Raw genomic sequence first — 16,301 nt, 5'->3', positions numbered from 1 at the left:
GGTAGAGGGTAAGGTAGGGGAAAGGTGAGGGAATCATGGGGCAAGGGAACAGATAGCAACTTTAGCCAGTGCATCACCATGAAAAGGGAGATGTCAGGTTCCAATATCCGAGCATCTGAAAATCACAGGCAGGGATGTTTGGGCTTGCGGACTTCTCTCGTTTGTCTCTGAGCCAAACCTCAGGGAAGGATGGCCTCATGGGGAAATGTATCCCTGTCTCGTATCTAAAATTGTCCTCACTCTGTTCAGGAACTGCTAAGGGTTCTGGGCTCAGCCCCTGGCCAAAAAGACAGCTCCAACCCCAAGACTACCTAAAGTTAGGGCCAGCTAAAAGTTAAAGATTTGTTGGGGTACCTGGGGGGCCCCTAAATCTTGATTTTGGCTCAGGTCATGATCTCAAGCCCTGCCTCTGGCTCTGCACTCAGTGTGGCATCTGTTTGAGATTCCCCCGTACTTTTCCCCTCCCTATCTGCTCCTCCCCCTGCTTGTGCTACAAGCATGCATATGTATGTGCATGTGTGCACTCTCTCTCTCAAATAAATGGAATTTAAAAACCAAAACCTGTTGATGCCCAAGCAGCAGAGATGTCTGATCCTAAGTCTGAGACAAGAGGAATGGCACCACAGACTGCCTCTTTTTTGAGCTAACGGGCTAATTCCCAAAAGTACCAGGGCAAAAGTCCCAAGTGCCCCTTCTTCAGGCTCAAGCCAGGTTTGAGCACTGCAGAAGAGATATTTTTTCCCAAAATCTGAGGGCCTCTGTCGGTCTCCCAGGGATATGGAAACTTCATCAAAAAAATGTCCCCAACCCTAAACCCTTCTAGGATTACAGGTGACCTCACCTCAGGAACTGCAGAGGCTCTTAGCTGGGTACTCTGGTCCTAGAGTGAGGTTCTCAGAAAATGACTGTGCCCAGACCAGTAAGGTGCTGGGATATAAGAAGTGGGCTGAGGAACTATCTAGGTCAATCTAAAGACCCCTGTCCTCTTGCTTAGACACTGAAAGCCAAAATGAAGGAAGAGGGGGCTAGCCCAATGGAATAGGGATCAGGGTCCAGAATTGCTGGTCAGGGTCCAGAACCAGGACCAAAGGATGGGTCCCATGTCTCCTCTCCCCCAACCCTATCCTTTCGCTCCCAGACATGTCTCCTACACTATAGCTTCACATCCCATTCTTCCACCCAGCTTTGGAGGTCCCTTCATGCCCTAAACCAGCCCCTTTCTCCTCTAGGCTGGGCCCTTCTCACCTGGGATGATGGCTTCCTCCTCATTCTCATCCACCTCTGCCCAGGTGACATGCTGGGCTCGGCGCTGGGCCTGCAGGCGGCTGCCCAAATCCCTCCGGCGCCGGGGCCTGCCCCCAGTTCTCTGCTCCTCAGGCTCCAGGGGCTGAGGCTGGGCCACTGAGCCTGCTACTACCGGCAGCTCCTCATTGTGCAATGGCTCCTGGCCGGCTGTAGGGAAGAGAGAAACCACACAACTGTCTAGCAGTCCAACCCACCTGATGGCAGGAGACCAGCACCCTGGAAGCCTCACCCTCCACTCAACTTCCTCCAGTTTATGGCAGCCTAAAGCACAAAGCCCCAGTTTCTCAGATCATAAGGGCCTTTATAACCCAGACCCACACCTTGGTCCTTTGCAGCAGGATCACCTGTTCCCTCCTGCCTTTGTCAATACCTTTCCAGCCAGCTGGCCAGAAGACTACCACCCTGGAGGGGGAGATGAAGGCCAACTTCCTCCAGGAAGCTCACCCTGACTTCTCCAGACTACATCTGAATGCCTACTTCAAGACTGCATTTATTTCTTGCCTGCCTAACACCACCTGCCATAGTTTTATAAGGCATGCCACCCGGGAGCACACCTGGGGAATGAGGCCTCCCTTCCAGGAAGATTTCCTGGCTATCTGCCTTACTTCAGCTCTCTCCACCTGCCCGACCCCTGCCCTTGGAGCATATAAGTGCTCTCAAGTAGCCTGTGGGCCCAGAGAGGAGAAGAGACATATACACAAACCCACATACTGACAAGAAATGGGGGATGGAAGATGATATGCACATCTGTTCTATACCCTAGCAGATGACCTGAGCTCCTGGTCGGGGTGCAGGAGAGAGAAGGGTGCACAGGTGCTCTCTTTGAGGCGTAAAGAGAGAGATTCAGGGAGTTACAGCTCGTAGGTAGGCACAGTATACTCAAGGGCCCCCTTCTTGGCACCTGCTCTGGAGCCAGCCTGGGTGGGACGGAACAACCCTGCGGTCTCTCCTAGGGGCGCACAGGGGAGAGACCCAATGACGGATGGGGGAGCATGTTCACCAGGGGACCGGGCCCCTTTGAGTCTAGAGTGCCGGGGGGCGAGGACAGGGATTGAGTGAGACTATCTTTGAGACTGGGGGGGAAGGTGTAGGGGAGCTGCCATTCCGTCCGCGAGTAGAGTTGCTGCACTGCGGCTCACCACCGCGTCCGCGACGCGCAGGTATGCGCAGGCGTGCAACGGGCCTGCAACAGGACAAGAGCGACCGGCGCGGAGCACTCGTCAGTCCAGCCGGGCAGCCCAGCGCATGCGCAGGAACCGCGGTGCGACGGCCTACAAAGGCTCAGGAGGCCAGAGAACGCGGCCCCACCGGCCCTGGAGCGGCGGCTTCTCCTACCTGCTGTCGTCCGGCCCCGGCTGTGAGTCAGGAAAAAGATAAGGCCGACAAGCAGAGCCGCCGCCACCAGGTACACCACGGGGGCCACCATGACAGCAGCTTCCAGGCGGAACCGGCGCGTCCACCCGGAGGCCCCGGATCTCCCGGGCCCCGCCCAACGGCTGTATGGCCCCACCCGTTTCCAACTCTAAACTCCGCCCACCCGCCGGGGCCCCGCCCAGGCCGCGCTCTCCCTAGAGACGCCTCAATTTTTCACTGTAAAAGGAATTTGGGGGGCATATGAATACTCATAACTGGAAATGTTCTCAAACGATTTTGTGCTGTGCCACATTTATATGTGTTTTAAAAGCATTAAGCAATATCGCAAAGCGTTTATAGAAACATACATATGTAGAAAAAGTACAAAAAAATGCTAAGGAATGATACCAATTTCAAGATAGATGTTGGGAGGAGGGAAAACGATGGATGAGATTTGGGGCAGAGCTTTGCCTATATCTGTGACATATGATTTCGTAAAAAGAAGAGAGGGGAGGAGAAGAGAACAAATCTTATATTTAAATGAGTTGTGATATTATTTTTGTACCCACACCTGCAACTTTATACCCATTTTAGTATAAAATTAGCTTTATTAGACTACTACGAGAATTTGTGACCCAGTTTTCCATAGTGAGCACTCAAAATTTAAGTACCCGTGGAATTTAATTTCCCTTTAATTCTTAAGAATTATTTAGAAAGGGTCTCCTGGGTAGCTCAGTTGGCTAAGCGTTTGCCTGCAGCTGGGGTCATGATCACAGGGTCCTGCCCGGTTCCCTGCTCAGTGGGGAGCCTGCTTCTCCCTCTCCCTCAGCCGTTCCCCTTGTCCATGCTCTCTAATAAATAAATAAAATCTTAAAAAAAGAATTATTTAGAAACTAGGTAGTAATTATACCTCAATAAAATTGCAGAAAAAACCTGGGGACAGTATGTAAACTCAAGATTTTTGAAAAAGTAAAAATCTACTGCGGATTTGCTGTAACAGTAGTATGAAGCTCTTTGAGTGTGTGATAATACAAAGATCCAAGGAACAATGGTATGAAGTGTAAGATTTGAAAAAAGATGGCACCATGTGAACATTTTAACATTTGTTAAGCTGGAATAGTGGAACTTATGCATCTATTTTATTATTTCCTGTAACTCTGGAATATTTCATAATTTACATTTTTAAATTTTAAGCAAGCAAATAGGCCAGAATAGGTGAAATAAAAATAGCAAATGTTGAAAATTATTAAAGTTGGGTAATGGGTATGTTTCCTCATTCTACTGCTCTTTTCTATTTTTTGTAAAGTTTGACATTTTTGTTTAAGTTTGAAATTTCCCATAATAAAATTTTTATTATAAAACTAAAAATTAGGGGCACCAGGTGGCTCAGTTGGTTAAGCATCTGCCTTTGGCTCAGGTCATGATCCTAGGGTCCTGGCACAGAGCTCCACATTGGGCTCCCTGCTCCGTGGGGAATATACTTCTCCTTCTCCCTCTGCTGCTCCCTTCCACTGCGCCCCCTTCTTGTGCACACATGCGTGCACACTGTCTCTCAAATAAATAAAATCTTTTAAAAAACCTAAAAATTTTGGGGCACCTGGCTGGCTTAGTTGGAAGGGCATGTGACTCAAACTCACCATCTCAGGGTCGTGGCTTTGAGCCCCACAATGGGTATAGTGATTTCTAAAAAGCAAACTTTTTAAAAAAAAACTAAAAAGTAAGACTTTATACATTTTTGTGTGTAATTTGCACATGCACAGAAAGTTTCTGGGAGGTCAAAACAACAAACTGTCAATAGAGATAACTCTTCCTTGCTGCCTCAAACAGATAACCATTTTTACAGTTTTCATTTAGAGTTCTCAGGTTCTCAGAGTCCTGGACCCCAAGCATATTATTTAAGGTTTGTGGAGGGGGAGGAAGATGGCTGGGAGAACAACAGTGAAATAGCTGCTGCCCTGGTCCAGAGGAACCAAACAGGGCTGGGTTCAGACAGTTGTAGTGGGGATGGAGAGAAGGGACTGATCAGGGAACTCTTTTAGAGGTAGAATTCAGGATGCAAAGATCTGGCTAAGGGAAGGCATGATAGATGTGAGAGGCTGTAGGGATGAGGGAATGGAATTGAAATACTGAAGTCCCAAGCTTGGGAGATGTTGAGAAGAAGCTTTAGGCTATGCCAAATTTAAATTCAAAGGCAAGTAGTTGGATCTGAAAAAAACAAAAAATAAGCTCAAATTTACAGAGAGCAGATCTGTAGTTGGGTTAGGGGATAGTGGGTGAAGGGGGCTGAAAGGTATAAACTTCGTTATAAAATAATCCTGGAGATGTACAGCATGGTAAGTAATATGCTGACTACAGTTAACAATACTGTACTGCATATTTGAAAGTTGCTGAGAGTAAAGTCTAAAGGTTCTCCTCACAAGAAAAAAGAAAAATATATATATATATATATTTAACTATGGAAGGTGATCCATGTTAACCAGACTCACTGAGGTGAATGTTCCCAAATGTATACAAATATCAAATCATTAGTTGTACACCTGAAACTAACATACTGTGACATGTTAATTATGCCTTAATTTAAAACAAGTTCTTTTTTAAATCCACAGTCAAGGTCATCAGAGCTGGCTGGCAAGGAAGAGAGGGTGGGTCTGGAGGTGAGGTGAGGCGAGGTTTGCTGCCCTTGCCCAGAAGAAAAGCGCTCTCAGAGGCAGATTTGGAGGCGCTCGCGGAGACGATGAACCGTCCCGAGCACAGGACTGCAACTCATTACCGTGCAGGTTCTTTGCCTCCCTCCGTGCCCCCTTCCCACAGAGGAGAGAAAGCAGGGGTGGGGCCGAGGGCTGCAACGGTCCCTTCTCCTCTTCGAAGAGAGCGCCCCTTAGCCGGGGTCGGGGGAGGGGGGGGCTGATCTCAACGCAGTCGACTGCCAGTCCCGGGAAGACCCAGCAATTCTGGTCGCAGACGGGCCTCGCCATTTCCCTCCCTTGTAGCGCCCGGCGCCCCAGGCCGCTCGTCCGGAAAAGGGGCGCTCTGTTCTCCAGGATTTGAGCAAGGAAGCCGGACGCCCGGGACAGCCTCTTCTCCCGAAGGCAGCGAGGCTGAGGGTAACACGAGAGGCGTTCGGTGGGAGCCCCGGCTCGAGTGTGCGCCGCCGGCCTCCGCGCCAGCCGGAAGTGCCTCCCCCTCGAAGCAAAGGACTTCCGTTGGGTCTGCAGGGTAGTCGGAGTCAGCATGGCGGTCTCCTTGGCCGGGAAAAAAATCGTGTTTGTCACGGGGAACGCCAAGAAGCTGGAGGAGGTGCTGGGAGGGCGCGGGAGCCCGGCCAGTGGGCGGCTGGGGGGGGGGGGAGCGCGGGGTAGGGCCCGCGGGGGATCGGGCGGAGAAGCGGCCTCCGGGCGGAGGGGGCTGGAGAGGCCGACCCGGGCGTGTGGATTGGGTTGGGCCGCGCTGAGTGAAACGACCGTGGGTGCGGAATGGGGCTGGCCGGTGGTTGGCCTTAATAGAATTCGGGCGTTGACAGAACCAGGCTCGCGAGCTCGGGAGCTGCGGGAGCCAAAGGAGTGCGGGATCCTTAGTACCTCATCTATTGGGTTACACCCCAAACCGGGACTCTTGACACCCCTTTCGAGCTGATCCAGACCCCGCTGCCGACCTAGGAGGGGCAGGGGCCAGGCAGAGCGTGGGGCAGGCAAGCAAACAGCCCTCCACGCCCCACGGGGAAATGGGGATGATTTGGAAGGTCGGTTTCACACAACGCAATGGGGAGGAGAAGTGAAGAAGACTTTAGATCCAAAGTTCCTGCCTCTGGGAATTTGTGGCTAGTTGTGAGAGTTCTGCAGGTGGATGGATAGCCTTTGGCTGCAAATAATAGAGACACACAGGGAGCTCATGTCAACCACCAGGAGGCTCTTCTGGGAATACAATGTTACGATATCTCACAAGACTTGAGGAGTCTCCTGAGGGCCTGTCTTGTCCTCGTAGTTCCCCGTGGATGCCCATCCCTTTCCTAGGAAACGTTTTTCTGCTTATTTCGCTTCTGGTGGAGGGAGCAGTGAGCCTTCTGACATACATTAGCTCTCATTAGCCTTGGGTCAAAGATTTGCCCCCTGCTCAGTTAGCCATGGCCAAGGAGGTGGGTCATGGTACAGAATCAGGGTGACATCCACTAGATATGTTGAGGCTTAGAGGTGGGACCCAGTCATTAGGGGACGACTCTTCATTGTCCACAGCATAGGAAATGATGCACTTCTGTGCTAGTACAGGGTGTCCTCAAGAGCAAGAGCCCTGTGCTGATAAAAAGTTTGGGATCCTAAGGCCAGGCCAGTCAAACAGACAAGTAGTGCCACCCTGGGGAATAGTGGGTGCCAGCTCCCAAGCCCATCTCTGTCTCTGGTTGAGAATGTGACTGCCTACGTTTTAAGAAGAGGCTAGAATGGCGAGAGGAGGCGCACTGGAGAAGATGGACTTGAAGTTGGCTTAGGACAGGGTGTCTTTTTTTAATTTTTTTTCCCCTTTTCTTTTCTCCCCCACCCTCGGAACAGGGTGTCTTAACTCTTCATCCCATAGCACTCCCCTGGCAGGCTGATGAGGCCTATGGACCATTTTTCAAGAAAAGATTTTTAAATGTACAAAGTAAAATACATAGGATCACAAAGGAAATTGATTCTGTCAGAGTTTAATTCTCAGTATCAATATTTGTGATTTGTGATTAGCATACATTCTTTAATGCATTAAATAATTCAGTCTACCTGTGTGTAGTTACCATAATTTTCAAATAGGATTGTAAATATTTTGAGATCTCTGCTACAGCTCTAATGGGATATGACAACATCTGTGATTTTAATAGGTTTAGAGGTCATAGGAACTGCTGATGCTATTTTGGTTTTCTATATTTACAATTGAAAGAGATGCTAAATTTTAGCTAGGGGTTAGTGAAAATAAAGGCATCCCCCCCACCCCCATCCTGGTTCACAGGCCTCTTGAATTCTGGGTAACCCCTGATGGAGGATTGCCAGAATAGGAGGTTACATAGAGTTTTAGGGAGCAGGGAGAAGGGAAGAGGGCATTCTGGGTGGGGGGGATAGCATCAACAGAGAGACCTGAAGTAGGAGGGGTAGGAGACTGAGGGGATGGGGGAGCTGACCTGCTGGGAGTGGGACCCTGAAGTCTGGAGTGAGGCTCATGGGCCTGACTTACTAAGCTTTAGGGGGCTGGCAGAAGAGTTACCCGAAGAGAAAGGTGGGTGACAGCTTCTGTAGTAACCGGGAGTTTTTAACAAATGGTGATAAATATTCTTTGATTTTGAAACAGGTCATTCAGATTCTGGGCGATAAGTCTCCATGCACTTTGGTGGCACAGAAAATTGACCGTATGTCTGTTTCGTTTTATTTTTTGAAAGATGGCTTGATTTTCCCTGTCTCCCTGTGACCTGTCTCTCTTTTTATGTATCTGTTTCTCCAATAAGTGCCGGAGTACCAGGGAGAGCCTGATGAGATTTCCATACAGAAGTGTCAGGAGGCAGCTCGCCAGGTGCTTGCCCCCCACGTGTCCCAAACTTGCTTCTCTGGTCCTGGGGGCTCCTGGGGGCTGTGCCTGCTGGGCTGAGGGAGAGAATAATAGGGTGGGCACAGCTGGTCATAACTTCAAGGACTTACCCAGGCCTAGCTAGACTGGGTAAGTTCATGTTAGTCCAGGAATACTACCTTTCTTTCTCAGCCTTTACTGCATAAACCAATACACACATAGGCACGCACACGCATACACATATGCACACACTTGTCTCCGATTTTCAAATGCCTACATTACATTGCCTGCTTTTTCTCCCCCCAAATATCTCCCCCTGCACTCACACATCTCTGTGGAATTGGAAAAGAACACTTTCTGGAGAGTCAGGCTGTCTGAGTGCGAATCGCACTTCTCTGGTTGCTGTGCCTGGAGTAAGCTTTACAACCTGCCAAATTTTTGGTATTCCTATCTCTCAAATGAAGATAAGAGATTAGCCAGGGGCTGTTTCCTATAGCTGTTAACTGCTGCAGCTGTAGATCCCAACTAGCTGAGGGCCTGGCTTCAGCCTGGGTAGCCTGGGAATTGGGGTTAGGGACAGGGTCTACTCCTGGTCACAGGTCTCGGGGCTTTGATTCCTTGTCTTGCAGGTACAGGGGCCTGTACTGGTGGAGGACACCTGTCTGTGCTTCAATGCCCTCGGGGGCCTCCCTGGCCCCTACATGTGAGTGCTCCCCCACCCCTTTGCGGGGCCCTGGCCACAGAATCACCTGAAATTCAAAATGATTGGTTACCTGATATTGTGGGTCATTCACTATCTTGGTGTCAATCCCAATATTTCACATTGTCCTGAGGAAGGATTAGGGATGGGGGAGAGGCATACCTTTCTTTCTTTTGTGAAGGGTGAGAATGTGGTTGTGTAAGAGGAGATGGGCCAGGGGAACCCCACCTGCTGGAGAGGTACATTCGTGGCAGATCAATTTCAGGAAAAAGGAAATAAGGAAGGTGAGATCTGAAAATGGATTTCCTTAAAACTATTCAGTGCCCTGGACACCCTCAGATGGCCTTTGTGTATCTCCAGGGTACATGTACCCCACTTTGAATGCTCCTTGGAGGGGCTGGAGGGCATATGGACAGAGCTGCTTCTGCTGGGTGTCGGATCTGTTTTTCTTGAACTTCTGGATTGCCAATATGTTTCCTAAGGCATCAGCACCCATATATGTTGCTCCATATCCTCACCAGCACTGAATATTAGGACTTTAATGTTTTGCAATGTAGGGAATGTGAAGTGTTACCGCATTTGGATTGAATTTGCATTTTCCTTTTTTTTTTCTAAGATTTTTTTTTTTTTAATGTATTTGAGAGAGCTAGAGCACACGCGGTGGGGTAGGGGGTGGGCAAAGGGAGAGGGAGAAGCAGACTTTCTGCTGAGCAAGAAGTGATGTGGGGCTTGATCCCAGGACCCTGAGACCATGATCTGAGCGGAAGGTAGCTGCTTAACTGATTGAGCCACCCAGGCATCCCTGAATTTGCATTTTTCTAATTACCAATGAGGTTGAGGCCTTCCCCGTAGGTTTTATTGATGCTTCTGTGCGCTGCCTGTTTACCTCCATCCTTCCTATTGGATTAGTCTTCTTCATTTTGAGTCAAGACATTATTTATCATGCCCCCTGCCTGTCTTGGGGGCTCTAATCCTGTGGGTGGGGTAAGAAGGGTGGGAAGGGCACAGCCCAGAGAAGATGTTAGGAAGATCCTTCTGTACCTGGTGTCTGACTCATCTTCATTTCTCTTGCAGAAAATGGTTTCTGGAGAAGTTAAAGCCTGAAGGTATTAATCTGTTTTATCTCTTAATCTGTTGGGAATTGAAAATCTGGAGGTGGTCCAGGGGAAGGGTTCCAGCTAAGTAATCAGGAGTCTCCCCACCATGGAGCCCTTGTTCACCTCAGTTTTTCCAGTCTGGAACCTGTGGCTTGGACTTTCCCTGCACATCCGGCCCCAGGGAGTGCTGAGATGCGGGAAGAGTGGATGGGAAGGGTGGAAGGGACTGTGAGATTGAGAGACACGGGGGCTGCCATTGATTCCGGCTGAGAGGTTTGGCCCAACTGACTCCTGGCCTGTTCCTGCCTCAGCCAGGGCCTGGCCTGGAGGCTTGGGGGACCGGCTGCCTCTCTTGCGGCGCTGGCAGTGCATACCCTATCACACTTGTGGGCCAGAATGTCCCCTCCTTAGGTCCTTCTATGAACACTTCCAATTATGGAGCATCTCAGACATGTACAGTAGTAGAATAAAATAACGAGCTCCATGTCCCCATCATCCAATTTCCAGGGTATTAACCTGGATAAGGTATAAACCTATGTGATGACATGTATAAGCTCCCCCAAATCTGGTGGCTCCCCCTCCAGGGCCTCAGGGCTGGGGAGTGAGGCTGGGAACTGAGCTGCGCAGAGATCACTGCACTCCCCCTTCCCTCCCACCGCAGGTCTCTACCAGCTCCTGGCTGGTTTCGATGACAAGTCTGCCTATGCACTCTGCACTTTCGCACTCAGCACTGGGGACCCCAGCGAGCCAGTTCGCCTGTTCAGGGGCAGAACCTCGGTGCGTATTCACGCTACTTTCCCCGTGGGCCGCCAGAGGGCGCTGTAGCTTGAGCCAATGGCCCAGAGTCTAAGGCAGGAGGGTGGTGGGAAGGGCTCATGGCCAGTTAAGTTCCCACAGCTTTGCCCAGACATGCCTCTGGGTCTCACAACTAGGAGTGCTGTCAATCGTGAAATCTCTTTGACCTTTGAGGCTCGTGTTTTAGGGATACACAGGGGCTCATGGCCTTTGAGGCCTGCACGGAGTCCCCTCCTAAGAAGCAGAATGCGGAGGTGACGTGGACAGCCCAGATTTCTTCCAGCTCTGTCCCTTTCCAAGTGCTGAGGCTATGGCTTCCCTTGAACATCTCACATCCTTTCCAACTTCACATGTTCCTGTAAAATCTTACTTTTCCCCAGCTGCCCTTCAGCACAGCCACGCCAGCCTATCAGACCCTTGGGTTTAGCTGCTTCTTACAGGGTACAGACCACCCTCGGAGCTGACCTGCTCCCCCACCAGCGCAGCCATTCCCTTCTTGTGTCGGGACGGTGCCTTCTGGCCCATCACTCCTCTGCCAATGCCTTCTGCTCGTGATAAAATCCAGAGTAGCCCACAGAGCCCTTCCCCAGAGGCTCCTTTGGGGGATGCCCACAGACATTTCGTGATGCCCTGCCTTGTTAATTTTTTTTTAATAGTGGTTTAAAAAAACCATAAAAATTACCATCTCCACCGTTTTTAGGTATTTGGTACAGTGGTATTAACTCTGTGCATTGCTGTGCCATAGATCTTGAACTTCTCATCCTGCAAAACTGAAACTATACTCATTGAACAAACCCCCCCCCCCTCCCCCCCCCCCCCCACCCCCCCTGCCACCGCTGTTCCCCCCTTGTTTCTAAGAGTTTGGCAACTTCAGACCCGTTATGTAAGTGGAATCCTGCATACAGTGTTTATCTTTTTGTGGCTGGCTTATTTCTTAGCATAATGCCCTCCAAGGATCATTTGTGTGGTGGCAAGTGACAGAATTCCTCCTTTATTTATTTAACATATAATGTATTATTTGCCCCAGGGGTACAGGTCTGAATTGTCAGGCTTACGCATTCACAGCACTCACCATAGCACATACTCTCCCCAATGTCCATCACCCAGCTACCCTATCCCTCCCCGCCCACACCCCCCAACAACCCTCAGTTTGTTTTGTGAGATTAAGAGTCTCCTATGATTTGTCTCCCTCGAACCCATCTTGTTTCATTTTTCCTCCCCTACCCCCTAAACCCCCCCACCCTGCCTCTCATATTCTTCATATCAGAGAGAACTCCTCCTTTTTACTATGGCTGAATAATATCCATTGTGGGTATTTGCACATTTGTTTTGTCCATTTATCTGTCGATGGGCACTTAAGATTTCTTCCACGTTTGGCTGCTATGAATAATGTTGCTACAAACACAGATGTTCCAATATCTGTTGAGATCTTGTGTTTGGTTCTTTGGGATATTTATGCAGAACCAGGATGGCTGGATTATAATTGCCAGGTTACATTTTTTTTTTTTTAAGATTTTATTTATTTATTTGACAGACAGAGATCACAAGTAGGCAGAGAGGCAGGCAGAGAGAGAGAGAAAGGAGGAAGCAGGCTCCCTGCCGAGCAGAGAGCCTGATGCGGGACTCGATCCCAGGACCCTGAGATCATGACCTGAGCCGAAGGCAGCGGCTTAAACCACTGAGCCACCCAGGCGCCCCTCCCAGGTTACATTTTTAAAAATTAATTCTAGTTGTCTGCCCCTGTCACAGAAGTGTTCTCTAAAAAATCAGAATTGTGAACAAGCATAATCCCTGCTGATGGGGCACAGTCACTGGGGTGACCCATAATTGGGGTCCCCGCTATTCCCCATCGTCTCCCCCACTTCAAGCACCTTGTTGCTTGCCAGCCTCTATGTTAACCTGCGGTGGCTTTGTTTCTTCTTGTTTCGTTCTCACTCAAACTTTCCAGACCCAGTCATGTTGTCCTTTCAACAACGCATATGCCGAGCCCATCCCCATCTTGGGTCCCAACACCAGCTGTGTCCCCCACCTGGAATGTTTTTGCCCATCACTTTACATGGCCACATTGTCTGCTCCCTGAGCTCCCCATCTAGGCCCCTCCATCCTGTTATCCTTGAGCCCAGCTCCCTGTTTGTTCCTTCTAAGGCACTTTGCATTTTGTAATCATTCATTTGTTTACTGGTGTAAAGCCTGTTTTGCTTAAGACATCCATTTGAGGAGGGCAAGGCTGGGTCTGCTATGGCTCCAGGGCTGAAAACACTACCGGCCCCACTGTAAATGTTCAAAAACCATTTGTGCAAGGTTCACAGTGGCTCAGGAATGGGTCTTGGTCCCGTAGCTCCCCACCAGCACTGATGGAATCTGCCTTCGTTCTGAAAAACTTAGCCATTATGTGGCTAATCTCCATTTTCTACCATTTTCCTCATATTTTTTTATTTCTCAAGAGATTTTATTATTTATTTGAGAGAGAGCAGCTGCACAGGAGCAGAGGGAGAGGGAAAAGCAGACTCCCTGTTGAGACATGGGGCTCAAGCTGCGACCCCGGGATCATGACCTGAGCTGAAGGCAGATGCTTAACCAGCTGAGCCACCCAGGCCCCACTCCCTTGTATTTTTTAATTTACTAATTTTTAATCCTCATGGCAACATGACATGGTGCTGAATTAAATCGATTCTCTTTGTAACATTTTTCTATTGGAATTTGCCTATTGTAGTCAAGAGTTACTGAGCTCATTTATGTATTGAACAATGTGCAAAGTAATTTCTGTTTCTTCATTCAATTGTTAGAGCCTCCTTTGTAGTTTGAGAAATGCAGCCATTTATTTCACTTAACATAATAAAAATGAGTAGCAGTCCTAGGGCTTGTCTGCCTAGTCCAGGATCTCATACCTTCCTATTCAGAGAAAATGTTTTCTGTCAGTTTTTCCATTGACTCTCTTCAGTGAGGTCACAGTTTGTCAGAGCTGTAGAGAGAGGGAGAGTGGCCCCAAAGGTATCAGTGGGCTGATAAGGTTTGTGGTTCCTGTGTGTGTGTGTGAAGGGAGAGTGGTCCTATATGTATTTATGGGATTCATAATACAAATTATGTATTCAGCAAACATTGGCAGGTACCACAGACTTCTCGAAGCCATATTTTTTTTTAATAAGTACTTAAAAAAAAAAAGATTTTATTTATTTAACAGAGAGAGAGAGAGAGATCATAAGTAGGCAGAGAGGCAGGCAGAGAGAGAGGGGGAAACAGGCTCCCTGCTGAGCAGAGAGCCCAACACGGGGTCAATCCCAGGACCCTGAGACCATGACCTGAGCTGAAGGCAGAGGCTTAACCCACTGAGCCACCGAGGTGCCCTAAAGCCAATTATTTTGAATAAATGGGACTTAACCAAATACATAAACTAGTTAGACTCAAACTGGCTACCCTTCCCTTGCTAGGGCATCTCCTCTGTGCCCAGTGATACACCTATCCCCTCTTTTCCCTGGCAGGGCCAGATCGTGGCGCCCCGAGGCTGCCGAGACTTTGGCTGGGATCCCTGCTTTCAGCCTGATGGATATGAGCAGACGTAAGGAGCCTTATTTCCTTCCAGGGATGTAGGGTTGGAATGGCCACAGTCCGGGTTGGGCCGGCACCCTGCCCCAGTGCAGGCATGCAGACATGGGCGGGCCGGCTCTCAGCTGCTGCTCCAGCTGAAGGCAGTTCTGCTGGGGTGGATGCGAGGAATCTGAGTGGGCCGATCTCCAGGGTAGGAGGCAGCCAGGCGGCGCCGGGAGTTCTGGGCCCTCGGGCTGCAGCTCCCCGCAGAGCAGCTGTGTGACTTGAGTGCCTTCCCCCTCACCCTTGGCTTGTCCTATATGAAGCTGACAGTTTGGTGGGATCATCTGACTTCCCCATGGAATTTGGAAAAATGTTAATATTTCCAGCCTTTGGGGTGGCATGAAACCCCCACAGCACCAAGTGTTCTCATCAATTGCCCCTGACCCCTCATGCCCCCCACCATTTGCAGTGGACATGTTTACTGTTATTGGAATCAAGTGTGCTAGGCTAGAGGGGCCCTTAAAGGAGGGTGGCCTGAAGCCTCCCAGTAGCCAGAAAGGGCTGAGGATGATATGAAACAGCACCATCCAAGAATGCAAGATAGAGAAATGATCTTTCTCCACTGTTCAAGCCAACTTGTGGCTATCCAGTATGACTTCGGGACTGAAAATAGTCTTAGTTGATGACAGTTAATTTCCATGTACATGGCCACTTGCGGCTAGTGGCCACAGCATGGACATCACGGATCTGCAACACCCAGGTGGGGTGTGGGTCCTCACTGGAGCCCTAACACGGAGGAGAGGCCACTAGCCAGCTGTCCCATGCCACCCCCACAGTACAAGAGAGGAGACTCTCGAGTTTGCTCTGTCAGGCCTCACTGCTTCCTGTCAACAGATGACAAAGCTGATCAAACACGCAGCTCATCCCCCTGTCTCCGGCTTCCCCTAGCGACTTTTGGACACACTCGGGCAAGTCTGACATCCTTCCACATTCGTTAATATGGGTTTCCATTTCCAGGGGAATTTAAAACTCTCCGGTTTTTTTAAAAATTAACTCTGGCTGCTGGGAGCTGGTGGCTCCATCACCCTTTCCTGGCGACTCCTTGATCTCTGGGCTCCAGGATGGGTGAGGGATGCATACCCCCAAATCTGGGCTCCTCTGAGCTGCTGTTGTCACCCCTTAGGTATGCAGAGATACCCAAAGCTGAGAAGAACACCATCTCCCATCGCTTCCGGGCCTTGCTTGAGCTGCAGAAATACCTTGGCAGCCTCGATGCCCCAGTAGTTGGTGATGATCGCCCTGGCCGGGGAACTGGGGAAGGCTAGCCTGCCGCCTCCAAGCCATCAGACAGGCAGTCCTCCAAGTACTGCCTTCCTGGTCTCTACTTTCTAGAGGGGGGTTAGACAGCCTCGCCAGCCCTGTTTGGAGGAGCAGCTGGCTCTGCTTGGAGGAACTTGGGGCCCTTGGGGATTCAGTGGTCCCTCCTACAGCCTCCTGGCCTGGGATCCTGAAAGGACTTGGATGTTAAAACTGGCCATGGTGGGTCCGAGGGCTTGGGCAGAAACAAATCGCCCTCGACATTTTTGAAGTGGCAGAAATAAAAATACTGGAAGGCACTTGCCCCCAGAATAAACTGGATATATCCGCTTTGAAACCTACCCCGGGCAGTTGTCTGTCCCCTGAATCTCTTTTGGCAGGAGCAGGAGACCTCGAAGCTCGGGGGGCGAGGGTGGGACGAGGGTAGCAGCTATAGGTGTTCATGTGACCGTGCTCACTGGAGTATCACATCTTTCCTCTCATTCTCCAAGTCTCAGCTTGTGAGCGGACCTTGTCCATGCTCATGACCTTGACCTTGTCCTTGACCCATGCTGCCCACCACCCAGGGAGGGAGGCCACCCCCCAGCTGCCCTCCACGGTGTTTGCCAGGTTGGGGGGTGGGCAGTGCAGATGTTGAGTGCTTCAGCTGTATTTCAGTGTAACATCAGAGCAACTAAAGTGTT

General features: G+C 50.0%; 2 protein-coding genes across 2 annotated transcripts in view; one reads left to right on the top strand and one right to left on the bottom strand.

Moving 5' to 3' along the window:
* LOC132022409 (DDRGK domain-containing protein 1-like) overlaps positions 1-2,805 on the bottom strand; it is a 9,721-nt gene extending 6,916 nt beyond the window's left edge. The window contains exons 1-2 of the mRNA XM_059407669.1: positions 2,641-2,805; positions 1,232-1,452 (exon numbers count right to left, since the gene is read on the bottom strand). Of these exons, the coding sequence (XP_059263652.1) occupies positions 1,232-1,452; positions 2,641-2,731 (312 nt within the window). The 5' untranslated portion in view covers positions 2,732-2,805. The remainder of the gene's footprint in view (positions 1-1,231; positions 1,453-2,640) is intronic.
* A 2,775-nt stretch (positions 2,806-5,580) lies between these two features.
* Positions 5,581-15,959, top strand: LOC132021772 (inosine triphosphate pyrophosphatase). Its single transcript, XM_059406639.1, has 8 exons — positions 5,581-5,955; positions 7,969-8,026; positions 8,123-8,187; positions 8,811-8,884; positions 9,956-9,987; positions 10,640-10,755; positions 14,253-14,329; positions 15,485-15,959. The coding sequence occupies exons 1-8, from the start codon at positions 5,890-5,892 to the stop codon at positions 15,624-15,626; spliced, it is 630 nt and encodes a 209-aa protein (XP_059262622.1). The 5' UTR covers positions 5,581-5,889; the 3' UTR covers positions 15,627-15,959.
* The last annotated feature ends 342 nt before the right edge of the window (positions 15,960-16,301 follow it).

Source organism: Mustela nigripes, chromosome 7, assembly GCF_022355385.1.
Source record: "Mustela nigripes isolate SB6536 chromosome 7, MUSNIG.SB6536, whole genome shotgun sequence".
Lineage (NCBI taxonomy): Eukaryota > Metazoa > Chordata > Mammalia > Carnivora > Mustelidae > Mustela > Mustela nigripes.
Note: the sequence above shows the minus strand (reverse complement) of the source record. Positions and strands in the feature narration are given on the sequence as shown.

Coding starts and splice junctions, on each gene's coding strand:
- LOC132021772 (XM_059406639.1), top strand. CDS start 5,890: ATGGCGGTCTCCTTGGCCGGGAAAAAAATCGTGTTTGTCACGGGGAAC. Junction 5,956..7,968: donor ACGCCAAGAAGCTGGAGGAG/GTGCTGGGAGGG, acceptor ATTTTGAAACAG/GTCATTCAGATTCTGGGCGA. Junction 14,330..15,484: donor CCTGATGGATATGAGCAGAC/GTAAGGAGCCTT, acceptor GTCACCCCTTAG/GTATGCAGAGATACCCAAAG.